General features: G+C 36.2%; 1 protein-coding gene across 1 annotated transcript in view; it reads right to left on the bottom strand.

The window, feature by feature from the left end:
* PSMA3 (proteasome 20S subunit alpha 3) overlaps positions 1-21,635 on the bottom strand; it is a 36,394-nt gene that overhangs the window by 2,543 nt on the left and 12,216 nt on the right. Inside the window, exons 3-7 of the mRNA XM_020986464.2 lie at positions 19,999-20,122; positions 15,532-15,633; positions 15,375-15,448; positions 9,115-9,187; positions 7,655-7,720 (exon numbers count right to left, since the gene is read on the bottom strand). Coding sequence (XP_020842123.1) covers positions 7,655-7,720; positions 9,115-9,187; positions 15,375-15,448; positions 15,532-15,633; positions 19,999-20,122 — 439 coding nt within the window. The remainder of the gene's footprint in view (positions 1-7,654; positions 7,721-9,114; positions 9,188-15,374; positions 15,449-15,531; positions 15,634-19,998; positions 20,123-21,635) is intronic.

Genomic DNA, 21,635 nt, shown 5'->3' with positions numbered 1-21,635 from the left:
TGCCCAAAGAGATATATCAGAGGGCTACATTTCTTGATTCCAACACCAATGTTTTCAAGACTGTTATATTTGAATGCTGTTAACATCATTATGTACAAAAATTGTTATGTTAGAATATACCCAAAGTCATATTTATCAATTTCTCCAGGATAATACCAACCTGGAAGCACCAAAACCTTGCAGACTCCCGCAACTAGTTCTGAAAACAGCAGCACAAAAAAACCTAAAGCTTGTACAGTGCCTGCCCATACCCAGGTGAGCAGAGCCCAACTTCAACATAATGTTCAAAAGAAAAAAGCTGGGAAAATGAGCACCAAAAACACCCCAACAAAACAAAATACAACTTGACCATAAAAAGCTACTACAGTGGCAGGGAAGCCCAAGAATTAAACTTGTAAGACAACAATGTGAAAACAGCTACAAGCAAAGAAAAAAAGCTAATTGGATCCAAGGCCAGCAAGAATTCCTAGAATAATTGAAGAAATAAGAGTGGTAGAAGAAAAATTGAGAAAAGAAATAAGAGTGATGCAAGAAAAGTATGAAAAGAGAGTTATAAAGAGGCATGGGACAGGGAGGTGGCATAGTGGATCGAGCCAGACCTAAAGTCACATTCATCTTCCTGAGTTCAAATCTGGCCTCAGACACTTAACTATCTGTGTCACCCTGAACAAATCACTTAATCCTGTTTGCTTCAGTTTCTCATATATAAAATGAGTTGGAGAAGGAAATGGCAAACCACTCCAATACCTTTGTCAGGAATGACCCAAATGGGGTCATGAAGAGTTGGGCACACCTGAAACAACTAAAAAACAACAAAAAGAAGCACAGAAAAAATACTGAAGAAAATAACACATTAAAAAACAAAACTGGCCTAATGGCAGAAGAGGCACAAAAATTCACTGAAGAAAAAAACTTCTTTAAAAGTAGAATTGGCCAAATGGAAAAAAAGGTACAGAAGCTCACTGAAGAAAACAATTCCTTAAAAATTAGAATTTGGCAACTGGAAGCTAATGACTCCATGAGATTTCAAGAAACAATTAAAGTTAATTTTCTTTTTAAAATAGAAAATGTGAAATACATTGGAAAAACAACTGACTTGGAAAATAGATTGCTCAGAGATAATTTACGAATTATCGTACTACCTGAAAGCCATGATTAAAAAAAAAAGCTTCAACAGCATATTTCACAAAATTATAAAGGAAATCTGCCCTGATATCTTAGATCTAGACTGTAAAATGGACATTCAAAGAATCCACTGATCACCTGAAAGAGATCTCAAAATGAAAACTCCCAAGAATATTAGAGCCAAATTCCAGAGCTCCCAGGTGAAGAAGAAAATACTGTAAGCAGTCAGAAAGAAGTCAAATATCAGGGAGCCAAAGTCAGATCACACAAGATTTAGCGGCTTCCATGTTAAGGAAGCAAAGGGCTTGGAATATTATTATTTTGCAAGGCAAAGGTTCTAGGATTACAGAAAAGAAAAACCTACCCAGCAAAACTGAGTATAATAATTCGGGGGGGGGGGGGAGAATGGACATTTAATGAAATAGAGGATTTCCAAGCATTCCTGATGAAAAGACCGGAGATGAATAGAAAATCTGGCATTCAAGATTTAAGAGATTCATAAAAAGGTAAACATTACAAGAATAATCTAAGGGACTCAATAAAGTTAAGCTGTGTACATTCCTATATGGAAAGATGATAACACATAACTCCTATGAACTTTATAATTATTAGGACAGAGGTATAAGTGTAGATGTTCTTCAAAAAAAGATATAGCATTCAAATCTGGCCTCAGACACTAGCTGTGTGACCCTGGGAAAGTCACTTAACTCCAATTGCCTTTAAAAAAAAAAAGAAAAAATACGGAGGGGTAAGAAACAGGTATGCAATGCGAAGAAGTAGAATGGGACACATTTTTTCCACATAAAAGAGGTCTAGGAAGAGCTTTTATAGTGAAAGCGAAAATAGAGGGGGAGGCAATTGCTTGAACCTCTTTCTCACTGGAACTGGTTCAGAGGGAAGATTATATAAACACACTCAATTGGCTATAGAAATCTTATCTTACCTAGTAGAAATATTGGAGTGGAAGGGGATAAGAGATACTGGGGGGTTAGTATGACAAAATGGCAGACAGATTAAGTGTGGGTAATGGTCAGAAGCAAAATAGACTTCTGAGGAGGGGGGATAGGATAAAGAGAGAGAAGGATAAACAGTAGAAAACAGAATGGAAGGAAAAACATAGTAATCCTAACTGTGAATATGAATGGGATGAGCTGACCCATAAAGCAGAAGCTGATGGCAGAATGGATTAGATGGATTAGAAAACAGAATCCAACAATATGTTGTGTACAAGAGACATGCATGAAACAAAAAGACACATAAAAAATAAAGGGTTGGAACTGAATCTCTTTTGCTTCAGTTTAAGTAAAAAAGGCAAGGATAGCAATGGCAATCTCAAACAAAACTAGACTTTAAGAAGATAAAGAAACTACCTTTTGCTAAAAGGTACCATAGATAATGAAGTAATAAAAAAAAATTTTACAGAAAGTTTCTCTAATAAAGGCCTTATTTCTCAAATATATAGGGAACTGAGTTAAATTTATAGGAATAACAGCCATTCCTCAACAGATAAATGGTCAAAGGATATAAATGGGCAGTTTTCAGAAGAAATCAAAGCTCTCTATTGTTATCTGAAAAACAAATGCTGTAAATCACTATTGAGTAGAGAAAGGAAAATTATAACAACAATGAAGTACCACCTCATATCTAGTAGAAGTGACAAATGTTGGAGGGGTATAAGGGAAAACAGGTACATTAACGAATTATTGGTGGAGTGGTAAACTGGTCCAATCATTCCGGAGAACAATTTGGAACTACGCCAAAGGGCTATAAAATTGCACATATCCTTTGATCCAGCAACACCACTACTAGGTCTGTACCCCAAAAAGATCAAAGAAAAAGGAAAAGAACCTACATGTACAAAAATATTTATAGCAGCTGGAAATTGAGGGGATATTCAGTTGGGGAGAATGGCTAAAGAAGTTGTGGCATATGATTGTAATGGTGTAAGAAATGATGAGAAAGGTGATTTCTGAAAAACATGGCAAGGCATGAACTGATGCTAAGTGAAGTGAAAACAATGGGGAGATACTGTGCACAGTAACAGCAATGTTATAATGATCTGCTGTGAAACACTTGGCTACTCTGATAATTACAGTGATCCAAGACAATTCTAAAAATGCTATCCCACCCCAGAGAGAGAACTGATGAACTCTGAGTATAAACTTAAGTATAATTTTCTCATCTTTTTTTTTTTTGAAATATAGATAATATGGAAATATTTGTTGTTGTTCAGTCGTTTCAGGCATATCCAACTGTGACCCCATTTAAGGTTTTCTTGGCAGAGATGCTGGAGTGGTTTGCCTTCTCCTCCAGTTCATTTTACAGACAAGGAAACTGAGGCAAACAGAATTACGTAACTTGCCCAGGGTCACATAGCTATTTAAGTATCTGAGGCTGGATTTGAACTTAGGAAGACAGTTTTCCTGACTCCCACGGACTCTTATCTACTGCACCATCTAGCTGCCCAAAATGTTTTGCATGACTTAACATGTATAACTTGATATCATAGTGTTTGCCTTTTCAGTGCGTGAGGAAAGGGTAAGAAAGAGGGAGAGAATCTGGAAATCAAAATTTTAAATGAACATTCTCAATTTTTAAAAAAAGATCATCTAGTTGAAATAACATTTGTTAATGATTCTTTACAAAACAAAAATGTTAAATAGAAGCTACCCAGGCTCTATAGTTTTAGAAATAAACATACTTAAGTCTTTTTTTGTAAGTAGTTGCAAAAAATAGAATTTGTTGGATTAAGGGAAAGGTGGGAGTTCCAAAGGCCACAAATGTCAAACGAAAGAGAATACGGTCAGCATTATCCCATAGTAAGTGCAGTAAGTATGTTACCAGAATGACAAAAAAGTCTGTTCCCTAAAACTTCAACTAGACACGTAATTATCCTCATATAGCTCTTACGTCCTTTGTAGCTAAACTCCTCAGATAGGCTGTCTACAATAGTGTCTCCATTTTTCTCTCACTCTCTTAAAAGCCCTTACAGTCTGGCTTCTAACCTTGTCATTTCACCAAAACTGCTCTCTCCAAAGTTACTAATGATCTCTTAGTTGCCAAATCTAATTCAATGGCCTTTTCTCAATCCTCATTCTCCTCGTGCACTCTGACACTGTTAAATCACACTCTCCTACTTGATACTCTCTTCTCTCTAGGTTTTCAGGACACCACTCTCCTTCGTAGTCTCCTTTGCTAGATCTTCATCCAGATTACTCCCTCTAATCATAGATGTCCCTCAAGGTCCTGTCCTATCCTAGGCCCTCTTCTCTTCTCCTTCTATAGTACTTCATTTGGTAATCTCATCAGCTCCCATGGATTTAATTACCATCTCTACACCGATAATTCTCAAACTTACCTAATCCTGCCCTAATGCTCACCTCCAATTTTGCATCTCCAACTACCTTTCAGACACTGAAATGAACATCCAGTAGACATCTTACTTAACTCAGTATGTACAAAACAGAACTCATTATCTTTCATTCCCCCCACTCTTACCTTCCATGCTCTCAGTCCCATTGTATTCCTCACTCCCCTATCCAAATCTGTTGCCAAGGTCTAACAATTTCACCTTTACAACATCTCTTGAATAAGCCCCCTTCTCTTCTCTGACACTGCAACCACTCTAGTACAGGTCCTCATGCCTTGATTACAGCAACAGCCTAGTGGTAGATCGGCCTGCATCAAGTCTCTCCCCAATCCAATACATCCTCCATTCACCCAGTCACCCTCAATAAACTACAGTGGTTTACTATTGCCTCCAGGAGTAAATATGAAATCTTCTGTTGGGCATTCAAAGCCCTTTATAACCTAGCCCCATCCTACTTTTCCGGTCCCGAAACAGAAGGGACTACAAAGGTCACCTTGGTCCAATTTCCTAATTTCTATAGATGAGGAAGCTTTAGGCCAGTGTGGTTAAGCAATTTGCCTGGGATCACACAATGATCTTCAACAGGAACAAGACTCACAAAAGACATGCTCTTTTCATAAACTCTGTGTGGCTGTGTTTCCAATGGCCTGGGATTCATAGCCCCTTCCATTCTATCCCATGAACACAAAGATAGAGCCTATGAGTGACGAATAGCTAGTAGAATACTGGTATAGTTGTGGCTGTGTGATGGGTAAAAGCAGTTATGTCAAGTGAAGAACTATGGCCTGTGAACTGTGAACCTCCAAACTGTTTTGTTATTATGGCTGCTAAGTAAAACTGGTTATTCAAAGTCTGAGTGATTGCATATAGCTTATGCAATTATACTCAGGGCAGCACATCTGCCCCAATCCTGGAACTATATTTAAAACTGGAAAATCACCTAATCCAATGTTAGCCTTCACTTTATAAATAAGAAAATACAGGTCCAGAGAGACAATGTGACTTGCTCACACTTATACAAGTGTACACAAGTGCCAGAACTAACACTGGTGGTATGACTTCAAATTGGATGTGAAATATGGTGCTGATAAATGAAGACCCATTTTATATATGTATATATTTTTACTATTTCTGCCATTGCATTAGTTCAATCCTACTGTTTTACTTATTGGCTATTGCTTCAGTTAAGCATTTGAACAGAACATTAGAATACCTAATTATGTGTATTTCACTATTAATAATCACAATAATAAATGACAAAAGCTAGCATTTATATAGCACTGTAAGGTTTACAAAGCACTTTACAAATACTATCTCATTATATGTTCACAACTACCTTGGGAGATAGATGTCCTCATTATCCTCATTTTAAAGATAAGGAAACTGAAGCAGAGAGAAGTCAAGTGACTTGCCCAGGATGACAAAGCTAGTAAATGTCTGAGGTTGGATTTGCACTCAGGTCTTCCTGACTCCAGTTCTAGGCTCTATCATTTGATACACTTAGCCTCCTTAACACCTAATGAAAGAAATAGGAGCGCTGTTGGAGGAATAATTACAATATGGGGAAAAATATGCCTGAATGTAGCATAGTAGAAAAAATCTGGAGTCATAAGATCTGGGTTAAAATACTGGCTTTGCTACTTTTTATATGTATGATCTTTATTGGCTGACCTCTCAATTTCAGTTTCCTCATCTCTAAAGGAAAAAAAAAGAGAAAGTGGTTGAAAAGGAAATGCTCTTTAGATATATCAAGGTAGTTTGCCTTTCCCTGTGTTGCACTCTACCTTGCTACACTAATGTATATTACCACCACCCCTCCAAAAAAATAATCAAAGGTTAAGGCACTTTTAAAAAGCCAAAACTCCACAGTTTGTTCAGGTTCTAGTTACCACTGAATTAAGAATTTTTTTCTATTCCAAAGAAAACACAATCATGGCTCTCAACTTCACTAATCTGAAAAACAAAAACAAAAGCCACCCATCGGCTTTATGACCAAAAAAAAAAAATTGAAGTGCCTTCAAAAATGCCTGAAAACAGATAAGAGCTTTCTTAAAGTCTAATACTAGTATCATGTGTCAGATGTTCCTCAGGTTGTGTCTGACAAATGAGAATTGATAATACTCTTAAAGGTAAATAAAACTTGAGTGTAAGAGTGACAAATTCAGAAATAACGGTGCTGACAAGAATCCTCGGAATACAGACACAAACCGGATCTGGACATTGGCAATTATAAACCCAAAAGGGGAACTGGCCCTCAATATGCAAAAGTTCAGTAAGAGCAAAACAACAGAAGACCCCACTTCCCAAAAACTTGGACTATGCCAATGACATAAAAATAAACAGTACTAGGTAATGTTTAACACTATCAAATCTGGACCTCAAGGCATGGGTTAAGTTTAAGATGGGAAAATGACATTCCAAGTACAACAAAAGGCATGTTCAGGGTGGTAATGAAGGAAACCCAGAGGGCTGTTGCAGAAGGGGCTGATAAGTCTGAGCCATATTTAGAAAAGCTAGAAAATCCTATAGACAGTGGTGAAATTAAACCCAATAAACTGTTTGAAAATAATAAAAAAAATTTATACTATATTTTTATTTTAGAAGACTGGGTATCCCCCTGTTTCTTCCAGGCTGCAAGCACAGACCTCCTTGTGGGCTCACTACAACTCTAACCAGCAAAGGAGCTTTGCCCTAGCTGATTTGCCCCTCCTTAGGCAATCTGGTGGCCTCCCCACTTCTAAGGGCTCAACATAATCATGCCAAACTTAATGCTGACACTGGATTGCCTTAGTTGACTGTGACTCAGAACTCCTGAGGTCAAGGGATATGCCAAGCCTCAGCCTCTCGGAGGCAGCCCAGAGAACAAGGATTACACCACCACATCAAGCTATACGACATTTTAAAGTGATACTTTTCTGTGTACTCAAGAATAAAAGTAAGAATCTGTTTTGGCCACACATATATCACACTTACGTTTTTGTGTGGCTTTTTTTGTGGACGCCACTACAGTATCTGATCAATGTATAATAACATTTTAAACATCTTAGGCAATCTTGGTGAGATAATAACCCCAGGCAGATTTTCTTCCCCCACTATATTTGGATACAACCACTGTTATGACTTTTGGCAAATTAAACATTTGTATAAATTAAGTCCTACCTGGAGTTTCTCTATCTCTGTTTTTGCTGCTTGCCTGGCTTTACCAATGGCACATCCCCAATATCCCTGTAAGAAGAGAGGTAGAATATTAATTAATAATAATAATAATAATATAAATTATTTCTAAGGCAAGAGAAGAATAATAAAAGGTAGAGTATAAAATGCTTTTAAATTCTATTTTATATGTTTGATATATATATTTACATATTATATACATTTTGATATAATTTAACTGATCACACACACAATCTGGAAATCTGCTATGCAGAGATGTGATTATAATGGATTTGACTAGTATATGTTTAAGTTGGCCATCTGCAGTATCTTCATAACTCATCTATAATCAATTAAAATATTGACTCTTTTAAATAGATGAAGTTAAATTTCTTATTCAGAAGATGCTATACCCTTAAAATGAAGTTTTTCAAAGAAAAAAGAATAGAAGTGTAACATTTTTGGGAAAAGCCAATGTTGGAATTTGTTTTGCTTGACAATGCTTATTTGTTTCAAAGGTCATCATGTTCCTGTCCCCCTTCCCCCGCTTTTGGTTAACTGACTTGCCCAGGGTCACACAGCTAGTAAGTGTCAAGTGTCTGAGGCCAGATTTGAATTCAGGTCCTCCCGACTCCAAGGCCAGAGCTCTGTCCACTGCACCACCTAGCTGCCCCAAGTTTTTTTTTTTTTTTAAAGAAAAACCACAAGGCCAATGCCAAACATATTGGCCAGAATCAGCCCACCTCAACCTCCCGAAAATGTGCTACTCAAAATTAAATACATGAGAAAAATATACAGGTATACACTACCAAAAAGAAAACCCTAACATTCAATTTTTATACATGTCAGAAAAATACTAATTTATATCTGGACCAATACGGTCCATTTTTTTTTGAAAAACTGTTCAAAGATGTGACATTTTGTATCACCCATTTTAAAAGCTTTAATGAAATCCCATGATCACCTTCAATATCCCCGATAATCCATTTTTCCATTGTCAAAGGACAGTTTTTATTTTATCCTCATCTTTGGGAGGAATGATACCTTATAAAAATTTCATGTACTGCATACTGTGTGACAAGATTCAGTAACCATCTAATTCTTTGATTTTGAAATCACAAAAGTAAACACGAGTTTTTAAAAATATTCTTTACAGATAGTATAAAGAGCTGACCATTAATTTTTTTCTTTTGCTTTTTAAAAAAGCCTTTTCAATAAAATTCTACACCTAAGGAAGGCCAGATTTTTTAAAAATAAAGTTTAAGCCCCTTTGGAGTTAGAGCACAACTTAAAATTTTGAGCATGAGAGGAATTAAGACAAGGAATAGCTTTAGACTGGGTGGAAGTACTCACACATTTACAAGGAATAATTATTTGGGGGGGAGAGAGAGAGAAAGATTTAGAAATTAAGATGATGCAAAAGACTTATTTCTAGTTTATTAATAAAAACTTTTAAAAATACTCACATATGAAACACCCGATGGGTCAATCATATAGAGTTGTGCTCCATCATTTGCACCGTAAGACCCTAACATGAAACTGTGTAAGAATAACAATTACCATAAACATGACACTTACAAAACTATTATGAATGTAAATATAACACTATGTATAAAGATTTCCTTTGGTATCACCACCCACTCTGCTTAAAATTTTTGTAACTTGGCTTTTATCTATCCTTATTACTGAAACTACTCTCTAATGGTGCAATGGCCTATTCACTTAAATTGGTAGGCTTTTCCCCATCACTTTCTTAGACCTCTCATTTGATAAAAATTTTTCCTACTTGCGTGACTTCATACACTACTCAAGGCTCTTCACAAACTACCTTTTTAGCCTCATCTCAAATCTTAACTATTCCCAGTCTCTCTATCAAACCCCACAGAATCTGGATTCCATCTTCACCTTTCTACTAAAGAAACTTCTGTTGTCATTTTCCAAAACTAGACTGTCACCTGTGTACTCCTACCTCTGTGCCTTTGCGGATGCTGCTCCTCATGCCTAGAGTTACTAGTATTTAAAGCCCAACTCAAATACCAAACCTTGTTCCCCTCAGGTCTCACAGAGCATTTTGTTTTTAACATGTCCCTAATGTATTTATATGTCTTATTCCCCCCTTCCAGACTGAAAACTCCTCAAGTAGTTTTTTATATCTCTCAGTACTAAAATGAGCCTCCTGATGTGATCTTCCAATCTTAGGGATACATTCCAACATTTTTTCTGAATGTTCTTTTCTAGCACCTTGTTTTCACGGCTAGCTCCAAAGTGCCTCATCTAATCATCTAAAAGGCAAAAACTCTGGGACATTAATGCATTGCTGGCGGAGTTGTGAACTGATCCTACAGTTCTGGAGTACAATTTGGAACTGTGCCCAAAGGGCTATAAAATTGGGCATACCCTTTGACTCAGCACCACTACTAGGTTTGTATCCCAAAGAGATTTTAAAAAAAGGGTTAAAGGATCTATATGGGCAAAAATATTTATAGCACCTTTTATGGTGGCAAAAAATTGGAAATTGAGAGGATGTTCATCAATTGGGGAATGACTGAACAAGCGGTGGCATATGATTGTGATGAAATGCTACTGGGCTTTTAGAAATAAGGAGCAGAATGTTTTCAGAAAAACCTGGGAAGACTTATATGAAATGATGCAAAGTGAAGTGAACAGAACCAGGAGAACACTGCACAGGGTAACAGCAATACTGTACGAAGATCAGCTATGAATGATTTAGCTAGTCTCAGCAATCCAATCCAAGACAATCCCAAAGGACTTATAATGAAAAATGCTATCTACCTCCAGAGAAAGAACTGATGAAGTCTGAGTGCAGATCAAAGCACACTTAAAAAAAAAACACCTTTATTTTTCTTGCTTTTTTTTTGGGGGGGGGTCTGTTTTCTTTCACAATATGGCTAATATGGAGGCATGTTTTGCATGATGGTGCATGTATAATCTATATAAAAATTCTTGCCTTCTCAGGGAGGGGAGAGGGGAAGGAAGGAGAATTTGGAACTCAAAATTTTGAAGAATGAAGGTTAAAAACTGTTATAACATAATGTAATATAATGTCATAGGAAAAAAAAATAAAATATAAAAATTTTCAGAAAAAGACAAGAGCTGTCTATAATCCTCTAAGAGTCACGCACTAAGTACTAATGATCACACTAGCTTACATTTTTTTCAAGAAAAAGTAGTTAAAACATTAAACTGTAAAACACCAATTCCTTATTCTGGCAGATTTAAAGCTAAAGGAAGAAATAAATTACTGTTATTGCAGTCCCCTTCTGATGAGTGATGAATGGACCTAGTGGCTCCCACTTAAGCAGGAGGAAGGCAATGAAATTTCAAAAGTTGTATGATAGTCTTCATTTAAGATACCAAAAATATTCTTTAAAGTATCCAAAGAATCACAGCTCAGGAATCTCAAAGTCTGTCTTTAGACTGGGTAAACTAAAATGAACATGTTCATCTTTGTCCCGAGAAAGTAGAAGCAGTGTCACATTGGACTGAATATATAAGACCTGTGTTCAAATCCTGACCTTAACACAACAAACATTAGAGAGGTTACACTCTGCATTGGTAGAGGGAATTCACATGAAATCACAGATGCTTCACATATCCTTGGCCAGAGAAGACGGTGAAACCTAGATAAAGTCAAAAAAACTTAGGAAAATCTAGGACATTATATGGAAAGTTAGGACATTATATGGTATGATTTTAGGAGCATCCAAATTGTAGAAAAAACTCCCAAATATCTTTACACACTTAAGAAATTCAATTTAAGTTTTGAGTCGAAAAACATCCCTCTATAAACTCAAGGAGAATTAACCAATGCCATTCACAACATAGTGGCCAACCACTGCCACTTCCGTCTTCTAACTCACGCTGTACTTTAAAACCCTTTATCATTCCCCCATTCTTTCCTTTGTTCTGATTTCTGATGAAGTGGCTCTTCTTGCTAAGGTCAATTCCTCCGTTTGGGCCCTTAATCCTATTTCTTCTCTCATCTTCAGTCTGTCCTTATTCATCTCTATTTGCTGCCTCTCATAATGTCACTACTCCAGTCCATCCTCCACTCAGCTGTCAAAGCTTTCTTTCTAAAGTTTAAATCCGAACATATCACGCACACTCCTCCATTGCCCCCACCTCAATAAACTCCAGTGGCTCCTTATCATCTTCAGGATCAAATATAAAAGCCTCTGGGGTTCAAAACTCCCACCCCTTAACAAACACAGACTTAGCCAAAAAAAAAAAAGACACTGATTTTACTATTCCTTGAACTCCATCTCCCAACTCTAGATATTTTTTACATACTATGCCTCAGTTCCTCTTCTCTGTCTCCTGGCTTTCCTGTTTTCCTATAAGCACCAGCTAACATTCTACCTGTACAGGAAAATTTTCCCAATCCTTAATTCTAGTGCTTTCCCTCTGTTATTTCCTATTTATCTTGTATGTAGTTTGTTTGTACATACTTGCTTACACTTTGTCTCCCTCATTAGATTTTGAGCTTGAGAACACACTGTCTTTTGTTGTTGTATCCCTAACACCTGGCACAGACTTGGCACATAGTAGGTATGTAATAAATGTTTATCGCCTGACTCAACACCCCATTTGGCTTTCAAATCTGTCAGTTGGCAGAAACTCCTAAATCCCAATGTTTTTTGTCAATCCCCATTCTACTTGATCATTTTGCTTCTGACACTGTCAACCATCTCTCCCTCCCAGATTCCTTCCTTTGGCTTCTGTGACAATGCTCTTTCTTGATTTTTCTTCTACCTGTCTATTTGTTTTTAGGCTTTTCTGAGAGATCATTATGTTTCTCCTACCACTAAATAGGTATGAACGTCCCCCAATTCTCTATCCTGGGCTTTGTCTTGTCTTCATGTTCTCCCTTGGTGATTACATTATCATGGGTTCCATTTTCTCTCCACAGAAGAATCCCAAATGTATCCAAACCTAATCTCTCTCCTTAACTCCAGGCCCACATTACTGCCAACACCTACATATCCTGTAGATATCTGTGCAAAACAGAAGTCCTAATTCCCTCAAATCCATTTCTCCTCCAAAGTTTCCTATTTCTATTGAGAATATCTGGTTAACATGAAAGAAAAGGAAAATGACAAATGCTGGAGGAGATGTGGAAAAATAGGGACACTAATACACTGTTGGTAGAGTTGTGAACTGGCCCAACCATTCGGGAGAACAATTTGGAACTGTCCAAAAGGCTATAAAGGCTATAAAACTGTGCATACCCACTAATACTGCTACTAAGTCTATACCCAAAGAGATCTAAGAAAAGTGAAAAGGACCCATATGTACAAAAATATAACAGCTCTTTTTGTGGGGGCAAAGAATAGAAACAAGGGGATGCCCATCAATCAAGGAATACGTGAACAAGTTTCAGTATCTAATTGTAATGGAATACTCTTGTGCTGTAAGAAATAACAAAAAGGGTGATTTAATAAAAACCTGGAAAGACTGAGCTGATGTAAAGTGAAGTGAAATGAGAAGAACTAGAACGTTATACACAGTAATCAACTGTGAAACACGTAGCTACTTTGATCAATACAATGATCCATTACAATTTCAAAGGACTCATGATGAAGAATGCTATCTACCTCCAAAGAGAAAATGATGACCTTTGAGTACTCAGTGCAGACTGAAGTATTTTTTTCCACTTTTTCTTGTTTTTTCATCTTTTTTGCCCTTTTTTTGGCAAATGTAAAAATATTTTGCATATGTATAATGGTTATTGTATTTCTTGCCTTCTCAATGGGTGGAAAAGAAAGAGGGAGAGAAATTGGAAATGAAAATAATTTTTAAAAAAATTTAAATATAAAAAACATCACTCCTGTCATCCATGCTGACAACTTCTGTCATCCTTGACTCCTTTCTCCATCACTCTAATATCTTATCAGTTACCAAGTCTTCTTGATTTTACCTCTACTCCTCTTATGTCAATTCACATAGACTACCTAGCTTAGGTCTTTACCATCTCTCACATGGACTATTGCAAGTCTCCTAACTGGTCTCCCTCCAGTGTTATCTTCTCTATAACCCATCTTATACAAAGCTGCCAAATCAATATTCTTAAAACACAGATCCTACTTTCTCACTCCCCTAATTAAAAAAAAATTCAGTGGGTCCCCTTTGTCTATAGGATAAAACACAAAATCCTCAGCTGGCCATTTAAAGCTCTTAACAATATGGCTCCTACCTACTCTTTGTGTCTTATTTCATATTACCACCCTTCATGCACTCTCTGTCCTAGTCAAATTGGCTTTTAACTGTTCTCTCTGTGTAACATTCCATGTCTGTGCCTTTGCACAGATTGTCCTTCATATCTAGATTTCATTTCTTCCTCACCTTTGCCTCACAGAATCTCTAGCTTCTTTTTTTCCCTAAATTCTTTCAAAGCACAACTCAGATGCCATAAATGAAAGGTCTTTCCTGATTCTTTCAGGTATTACTGCTCTTAAAATTACCTGTATATTCTTTCAATTTATTTATATGTATATTTATTTTATTTTGGGGGGGAGGGGCTAGGCAATGGGGTTAAGTGACTTGCCCAGGGTCACACATAGCTAGTAAGTATTATGCTTCTGAGGCCAGATTTGAACTCAGGACCTCCTGAATCCAGGGCCGGTGCTCTATCCAGTGTGCCACCTAGCTGCCTCCCTATATTTATTTTATTACACACACCAGCGCCACCCCTCCCAATAGTCAACTCCTTTGAGAGCAGGGAGCATTGTGTTTGACTTTATAAGGCTAAGGGCCTTATATATAAAAGATGTGGCATGTTTGCCGAATTGATAGTCTGAATTTAAGTACAGTATTTCCCCCTGAAAACATAAAATTGTGAGATATGAAGTAATAGAAATTTTGGAGTGAGAATACAGAGAACTGTTAGGGGAAGGGTTTAATAAGTGTGCAGAGATGTAACAAGAAGAATGCTACCAGGAACCCTAAGTAAGAATATGGAAGGAAAGTAACAGAGAGGACACCAGAAGATAAAAAGACGTTTAGCAAAAACAAATTTACCTATGGAATTTTACCCGAAGTCAACCCTGAATCCAAAAAAATTTTTAAAAAGGGGTAGGGAAGCTACATGGTATGGATACCTGTGGTGAGAATCTAGAGAGAACTATGTTCTAGCTAAAAGATTCCAAAGAGACTACAGCTCACTAACTCACTCTTGTTGTAAATGAATTGGCCAAACCATTCTGGAAAGCAATTTGTAATTGCTAACAAAATGACTAAAAGGTCTATATCCTTTGACCCAGAGATCCAGGTAAAAGCTAGATGCCCCAAGGACACCAAAGATAGAAAAAAGAAAAAAAGGTCTCATATAGGCATTATCCTCAACTCCTCAATATGGCCATTTTTATCTCCACAACATCTTTCTCATCTAAACCCTTTTCTTTACTCTACCACCTTCAGGCTCTCATCACCTCTTGCCTTGATTAATGACAACAGTACAAAGGATCTTCCTGTCTCCTCACTCTAATCCATCCTCCAGAACCCAGCTGCCAAAGTGATTTTTCTCAAGCACAGATCTGACCATAACAAACTCCAATGGTTCCTTATTATTATATTATTATATTAACAAATATAAACTACTGTTTTATCTTAACATCTAGATGGTACAAATCAACTAACTATAAGATGCCAGCTTAGAACTAAATAAGCTTAGTTATTCAAGGACATTTTACAGAATAAAATTTCATACCTGCAGCCAAAAGGCCTGACAGCACTGTACAGTGTGTAAGCATGTACATACATGGCCACTCTGTCTGCAAGGTGCTAGAGAACAAAAAGACAAAAAAGAAATTACTAAATAAGTTTATTTTACTAAAGTTCAGCTAATACTTCAAAATTTCATTTACCTTTAGTGGAATATTATAGCCATAGTTAGATCTGAAGTTGGAGGCTTCTTCTCTAGCTATGTCTGCTAAAGAACGAGCATCTGCTAGCAGACCTGCTACTGCCTGAAATAAAGAAAAGTGTCAACTTTAAAAGAAAAAAGTTGTTTATCATAAATCAAAAAAGGTACATAGTTATGTTATTAAAACAAGCTTAACTAAGCAGTGAGAAGAAGTGGCTTTAAGACTTCAGCAAATTTTCTTTCGATAAATTTTCTTTAGCCCATAAAATAGTTCTATAATGCACATAGGTACTTAGACTATGGGTCTGTTTGATCTAGGAATTTATATACTTTGAAGTATAATTTTTAAGTTTTGTTCAATATTCAAATTCAAAAGGAGCTACATTTCCAATCTTGCTCCATTTCTTAAAGATAAAAGCATTCAAGGCCAAATCATCTTTATTCAAGTTTGATTCCAAAATGCTGAGAGATTATTAAACATTTAATTTACAAGGGAAAAAACCTTGAACCACTTCTGTTTTAGTTCCTGCTAGAAAATGAATAGAAATGCTAACCTAAGAAATGACAAACCACAAACTCATTAAGTTTTGTGAGATTTTGGAGATTTAAAAGGAAAGTAAGAGAGGGAGAGAGGGAGAGAGAGAGAGAGAAAGTGAGAGACAACACATACTCCTTTTATTTACAAGACCTGGAAGAACTTATTTAAGCTTCTTCTCTGACTAATGAAATACTTTTAGGTCCCTTCTTTACCTCCTATACCATAAACCAATATGTTCCCTAACATTAAAGCAAGTGTGTTCAATCTTTTTGGAGACAGGTGCTTTTTTAGTTCCTTAAAACTGTGAGTTAGGACTGAGGAAAGACGGCATAAGAATTGGCAGTGCTCCTTGATCAAATTTCTTCATTTATAGGTGGCATGGGACCACAAGGTATAAACTGTAAATGTCAAGCACCTTTGAACATAAAGTTTCATATAATATTCATCTTTACTCTTCAAATGTGTGTGCATGTATATATATGTATATATGCATATAAGTGTGTATATACACACACACACACACACACATATATGCAAGTGTGTATACACACACACACACACACAGAGTAATGCTATATGCCTTCAAATATCTAGTACAGATATGGAATACGGTGTTCAAGGTATTATTTTTCAGATAAACAAAGTTTAACACAATACTAATAGAACAAAAACATAAGTCTTCAGTGGGTCTCCAGTACCTCTAGGATAAAATACAAACTATTCAACCTGTCATTTATACAGTATGGCTCCCACCTATCTTTCCAGACTTTTTTGCTATTTAAGTCCCTTTTACTCAGCCCAACAGTCCGACTCGCTATTCATTGAATATGTTGTGTCATCTCCCAACTTTGTCTTTGCACAGGCTGTCCCACATACCTACAATGTACTTCTTCTGTTTTGCCTTTTAGAATCCCTTGTTCCCTTCAAGGTTCAGCCCAGGTGACACTTCTCAAGCTGAATTTTTTACCTGATTCTCTTCAGTTAATGCCTTTTAACTCCTAGAAGTATTTTCTATTTACTTGTCTGTGCATATCTTATATTTCCCCCAGAAAATGTAAGCTTCTTGGAGGCAGGAACTGTTTAGGTTTTTTCTTTGTATCACCAATGCCCCATATATTGTAAACATGTAATAAATGTTTGTTGAATTGAACTGAGTTTTTGATGGCATGCTCTAAAATGATTATATTCTTTCCTATCTTAAGATATATTAAATAATAACAATTTTTTTCTAATAATTTAGGGTCACTATTGTCTAGTTATTGTGTTGTAAGTATAGTTCTATCTATTGCTTATTCAAGTCTATCTCTGATGAAAAGCAACCTGGAATCTCAAATGCTATGCCAGCAGAGTTCAAATTCTGATGGATCCTATACCAGTTCAGTATGAGCCTAAATGCGTCCATCATCTAAAATCTAGAGAGAAGCTCATCACCAGAATGTTGGCCAAAAGGTAACAAAACTTTTTTGGCTACTAAAATTCATGAAAACTACATGCTATGGAGATGGAATGGAGGGGAATACCCACATGGAATAATTTCTTAGTATTAAACTGCAGCTTTAGATGCAGATGGTATGGGTATCTAAATAATGCTGAATGAACAAAGATCCTTTCCTGCCTCCCTATCTTGCTTTCTCCAAAAAGAAAAAGCCCCAATATTAGCTTTGGTTTAGTTATTTGTGTCTCTCACACAAGGTGGACTGCAGGAAATACAACCATACAACCTCCAGGAGACTGTAACGTTAACATTCTAAAAGTATTTTCTTTACTCTCCAGAAAACCATCAATTTTGTTGTTACTGGCATTCTTTAGTTCATTGGTAACATTTAAAGATTTATCTACACCATAAAAACACCACCCGCACTTTCTCAACACACCCACTCATTTACGTGTACTGTTTCTTCATGGATTTAGAGAAGTGTTCTTTACCATTTCAAATATTGTGCTAGTATTTTTCAGGAAGGTTCTACTCCTAAATCTTAAGAAACTTAAAGCACCAGAAGGCGATACTTCTGCAAACATGACACCAGGCTAACATGTTCAACAAACCTTCATTTAACATTTGAAGAGAATTCTAGGCAACATTTAAGACTACATATTTAACATAAACTGTCTTCTACAGTAGCTATGTAATCAATTTTTTTTATAATAACATTCTAAGTAATATCTTAATCCAAATATTGGGCAAATGAGACAAGATTAGCAGGAAGGAAGATAATTCGTCTCAAGATGATTCTGCAATTACCTAGTAGTAGTAACAGCTTTTATTACTTCCAGCTAATCCTGTGTTTCTGAAATGATCTTCAGAGAAGATACAAAAAGATGGTAGAAACAGTAAGGAACACAAAGTGAGTTCTACAACTGCCTAATAATAATACTGTTTTGCTATCTCTCGCTCGGCCTACGTTTCTAAAATGATCTTCAGTGAAACTACAAGAAGATGGTAGAATCAATAAGCGACAGACAAAAACTTACTCTTTTCTCTCTATACATAAGAATGCTAGATGTAGATTAAGTACACCAGAGTTCTAATCATTGCTTCAACACTGCAAAGCTGTGTGACTTTTTTACTTTTATTTCGACCCTTGAGCCCTAGTTTACTCACCTACAAAATGGAAATAAACACACCTGCCTGACAAGGTTGTTACGTAGAGCGGGCTTTATAAAAACCTCAAAGGGCCATGTAAACAGCCGTTATGATTATGTATCAAACAATTATGTGACACTTTAAAGTTCTAGGATGATTTACACTTTCCAATCACCAAAGGCTTTAAAATTTTATGGGCGCCTATAGCATTAGCAAATAACAATGAACTTGTCCTTAGTTTGTTTAAAACTAAGGTTGGCTATGCTAGACTGACAACTGAAACACTCTGTCAAAACAGACCAGTTTCAACACCATTATAAAATTGTTTAGGAACTTTTTTTGTGCATATAATTTAGTAAAAAAACTCAAAACTTTTCTGCAACTTCATGATTTGCCAGTTGTTTTTCTATCAGCTACATCAAAACACAGTATTACCAAAATGCTAAGGAAAATACACCTGGCTCAGAATTTTCTTATTATATTTTTTGGGGCTTTTTAGCTATCACTGGGGCCAAGCAAGAAGGCAGCCTCTGATCTTTTAATTAGAAAAAGTTCAGAATCCATGTTCTAGGAAAGCTTAATCTTATTTCTGCTAGCTTAAGATAGCTAAAAACTACTGTACACATTACACATCTCTAGCATAGCTTTGATTGCTACTGTACCACCTCCTAGACTGCTGACATGTACTACTGGATATATCTTCAGTGTGGCATTACTTGAATAGAGTAATGTTCTAATGAAAACAGAATGAATAAGACTTGGCTTGCCTTTCCACTAACTGCCCTATTCATGCATCTTCTGACCTCAATTTACAAGCATCCTACAGATGACGTCTCTATCACAGCACACTGATTGTCTCAGGAGCTACTGGGCTCTGAATAGTGTTGTCTTCCAATGTTGAATTATTCTACCCTCTTTCTGTCCCTGGCTTTCATCTATCATCAGAGTATCTTGCTCCTTTCTCCACTGAATTGCCATTTCTGATATATTACCACTCTTGTTGCTCACCACTCTTGTCTTCTTCTCTTTAGCTTTCATACTCACCACTGGCAACTGAGTGTGCACATAATTTCTTACTGGCAAACCAACTAATCACAGTATATCTAGTAGGAATCTTTAGCTCATTTCAGCTATTTTAACTGTTGCTTATGGCTCAGGGACTGCTGCTTCACTACTAGAGATACTTTCCAGTCTCCATTTTTAGAATCGGTCCTGATGCTTCAAGTTGTTTAAAGTCTGATCTATGGATAACTAGGGCATTACCATATTTTATTTAATTCTGAAAAGTGTATACCAACAAATACATTTCAAAGAAAGTTACTGAAAGGGGAGGAATGTTATCTTACCATTCCAACGTGTCGATCAACATTAAAGAGGCGTTTGTTAGAACCTTCTTCATAAAGTTTAGAAAGGACTAATTTTTCTACACCAAAGACGACCCCATCTTTACATCTGATTCCAATAGCTGTACTGAAACAAGTTGGGGGAAAATTAATTTTTTTAACTGAAAAAGGAAGATTTCATAATTCTTACAGTTAAAAAAAAATTAATACATGGCTTAACAACAAAGTACTTTAAAACAGATTAGGATTACCCACAACTCAGATACATTTCATTCCAACTGAACCAATCTGCCTCCTCCAAAAATCAAAGAACAGAGTTCAGGGTAATTACTGATTATCCATTATTTTTGTCTTTGTAACCCCAGACTGGCAAACATTAGGTACTTAATAAATGCTGGTTAAATAATGGCTATTTTAACATTTGTAACCACAAAATACACTGTGGCTGCAAAACCATCGTAGGCAAATTGAAGCAACTAGTGCACATGGTAAGTTTTTTCAGGTCTATATGCTAAAAGCATGGTTGAAAGGAACAGGGGCTAGAAATTAATTCAATGGTATAGTGTATGGAGTGATAGACTTGGATTATCTGAGTTTGAATCTTGCCTCAGACACTAATTCTGTGACCCTGGACAAATCCTTTTACTTCTTTCAGCCTCAGATTCCTCATCTGCAAAATCTGGATAATAATTGCACCTACCTCACAGGGTTGTTGTAAGGATCTAATCATATATATAAAATATACGGTTCTGCAAACCACAAAGTGCTACATAAATGTTAGCTAAAATAACAATAACAACTCCTTTGTCTAGGTCAGTTCCACACCCCTATTTCATTAATGAGACTAGAGACCAAAAACAGTGAAATACAAAAAAAAAATCAATTTGACTATATAAATATATTATGAAGGAAAAAGTACTTTTCTTTGAGTAAATGTAAACTACACTCAACTAATATCTATAAGTCAGGTCAGAATGACTTAAAAAACAATACTAAAAATCAACTATCATTTGAATGTTGTGACAGCTTTATGAAAATTAATGAATAATCTTGGTAATAAACTTCTAACATAGATGCTTAGCTTGAGGGAAAGACAAATATATCCAAAACAAAATCACTTCCCACCCAAAACCAGCTTGTTCTCCAACCCCACTAATTCTGCCAACTGTATCACACCATTTAGCCAGTCTTTACACTTGGAAATTATCTTTGATTCATCCCTTTCATTCCCCATAATCACAAGTACTATCAATTATTCCTTTGAAAGTCCTTGATTTTCATGGTCACCAATGTCATCTACCACTGTTATTTTTAACAGCTTCCTAGCTGGTTTCCCCAGGAGTAGACTAGCTATCCCTACCCCTGTTCTCAACCAGTTTCCCAACACTTTCTTCCAAATACCACTTTCTTCAGCTAGTTCTTTTGTTCAAAAACTCCATGAAGATTTCTTACCATATAAAATATAAAACTCTTGTATCTCTCTCAAAGGTTTCAAATCTAGCACAACACTATCTAAAGATTCAATTTTAATTTGCTACTCAATACTAACTATGTCGTAAGGTTATTTTGGTAGGTTCCCCAGGTAGCTTCAGAAAGTATTTTTTTTTCACTCTATCTTTTGAATTCTCTCAAGTACAAGG

The sequence above is a fragment of the Phascolarctos cinereus genome, unplaced genomic scaffold, assembly GCF_003287225.1.
Source record: "Phascolarctos cinereus isolate Bilbo 61053 unplaced genomic scaffold, phaCin_HiC Scaffold_3;HRSCAF=262, whole genome shotgun sequence".
NCBI classification, from domain to species: domain Eukaryota; kingdom Metazoa; phylum Chordata; class Mammalia; order Diprotodontia; family Phascolarctidae; genus Phascolarctos; species Phascolarctos cinereus.
Note: the sequence above shows the minus strand (reverse complement) of the source record. Positions and strands in the feature narration are given on the sequence as shown.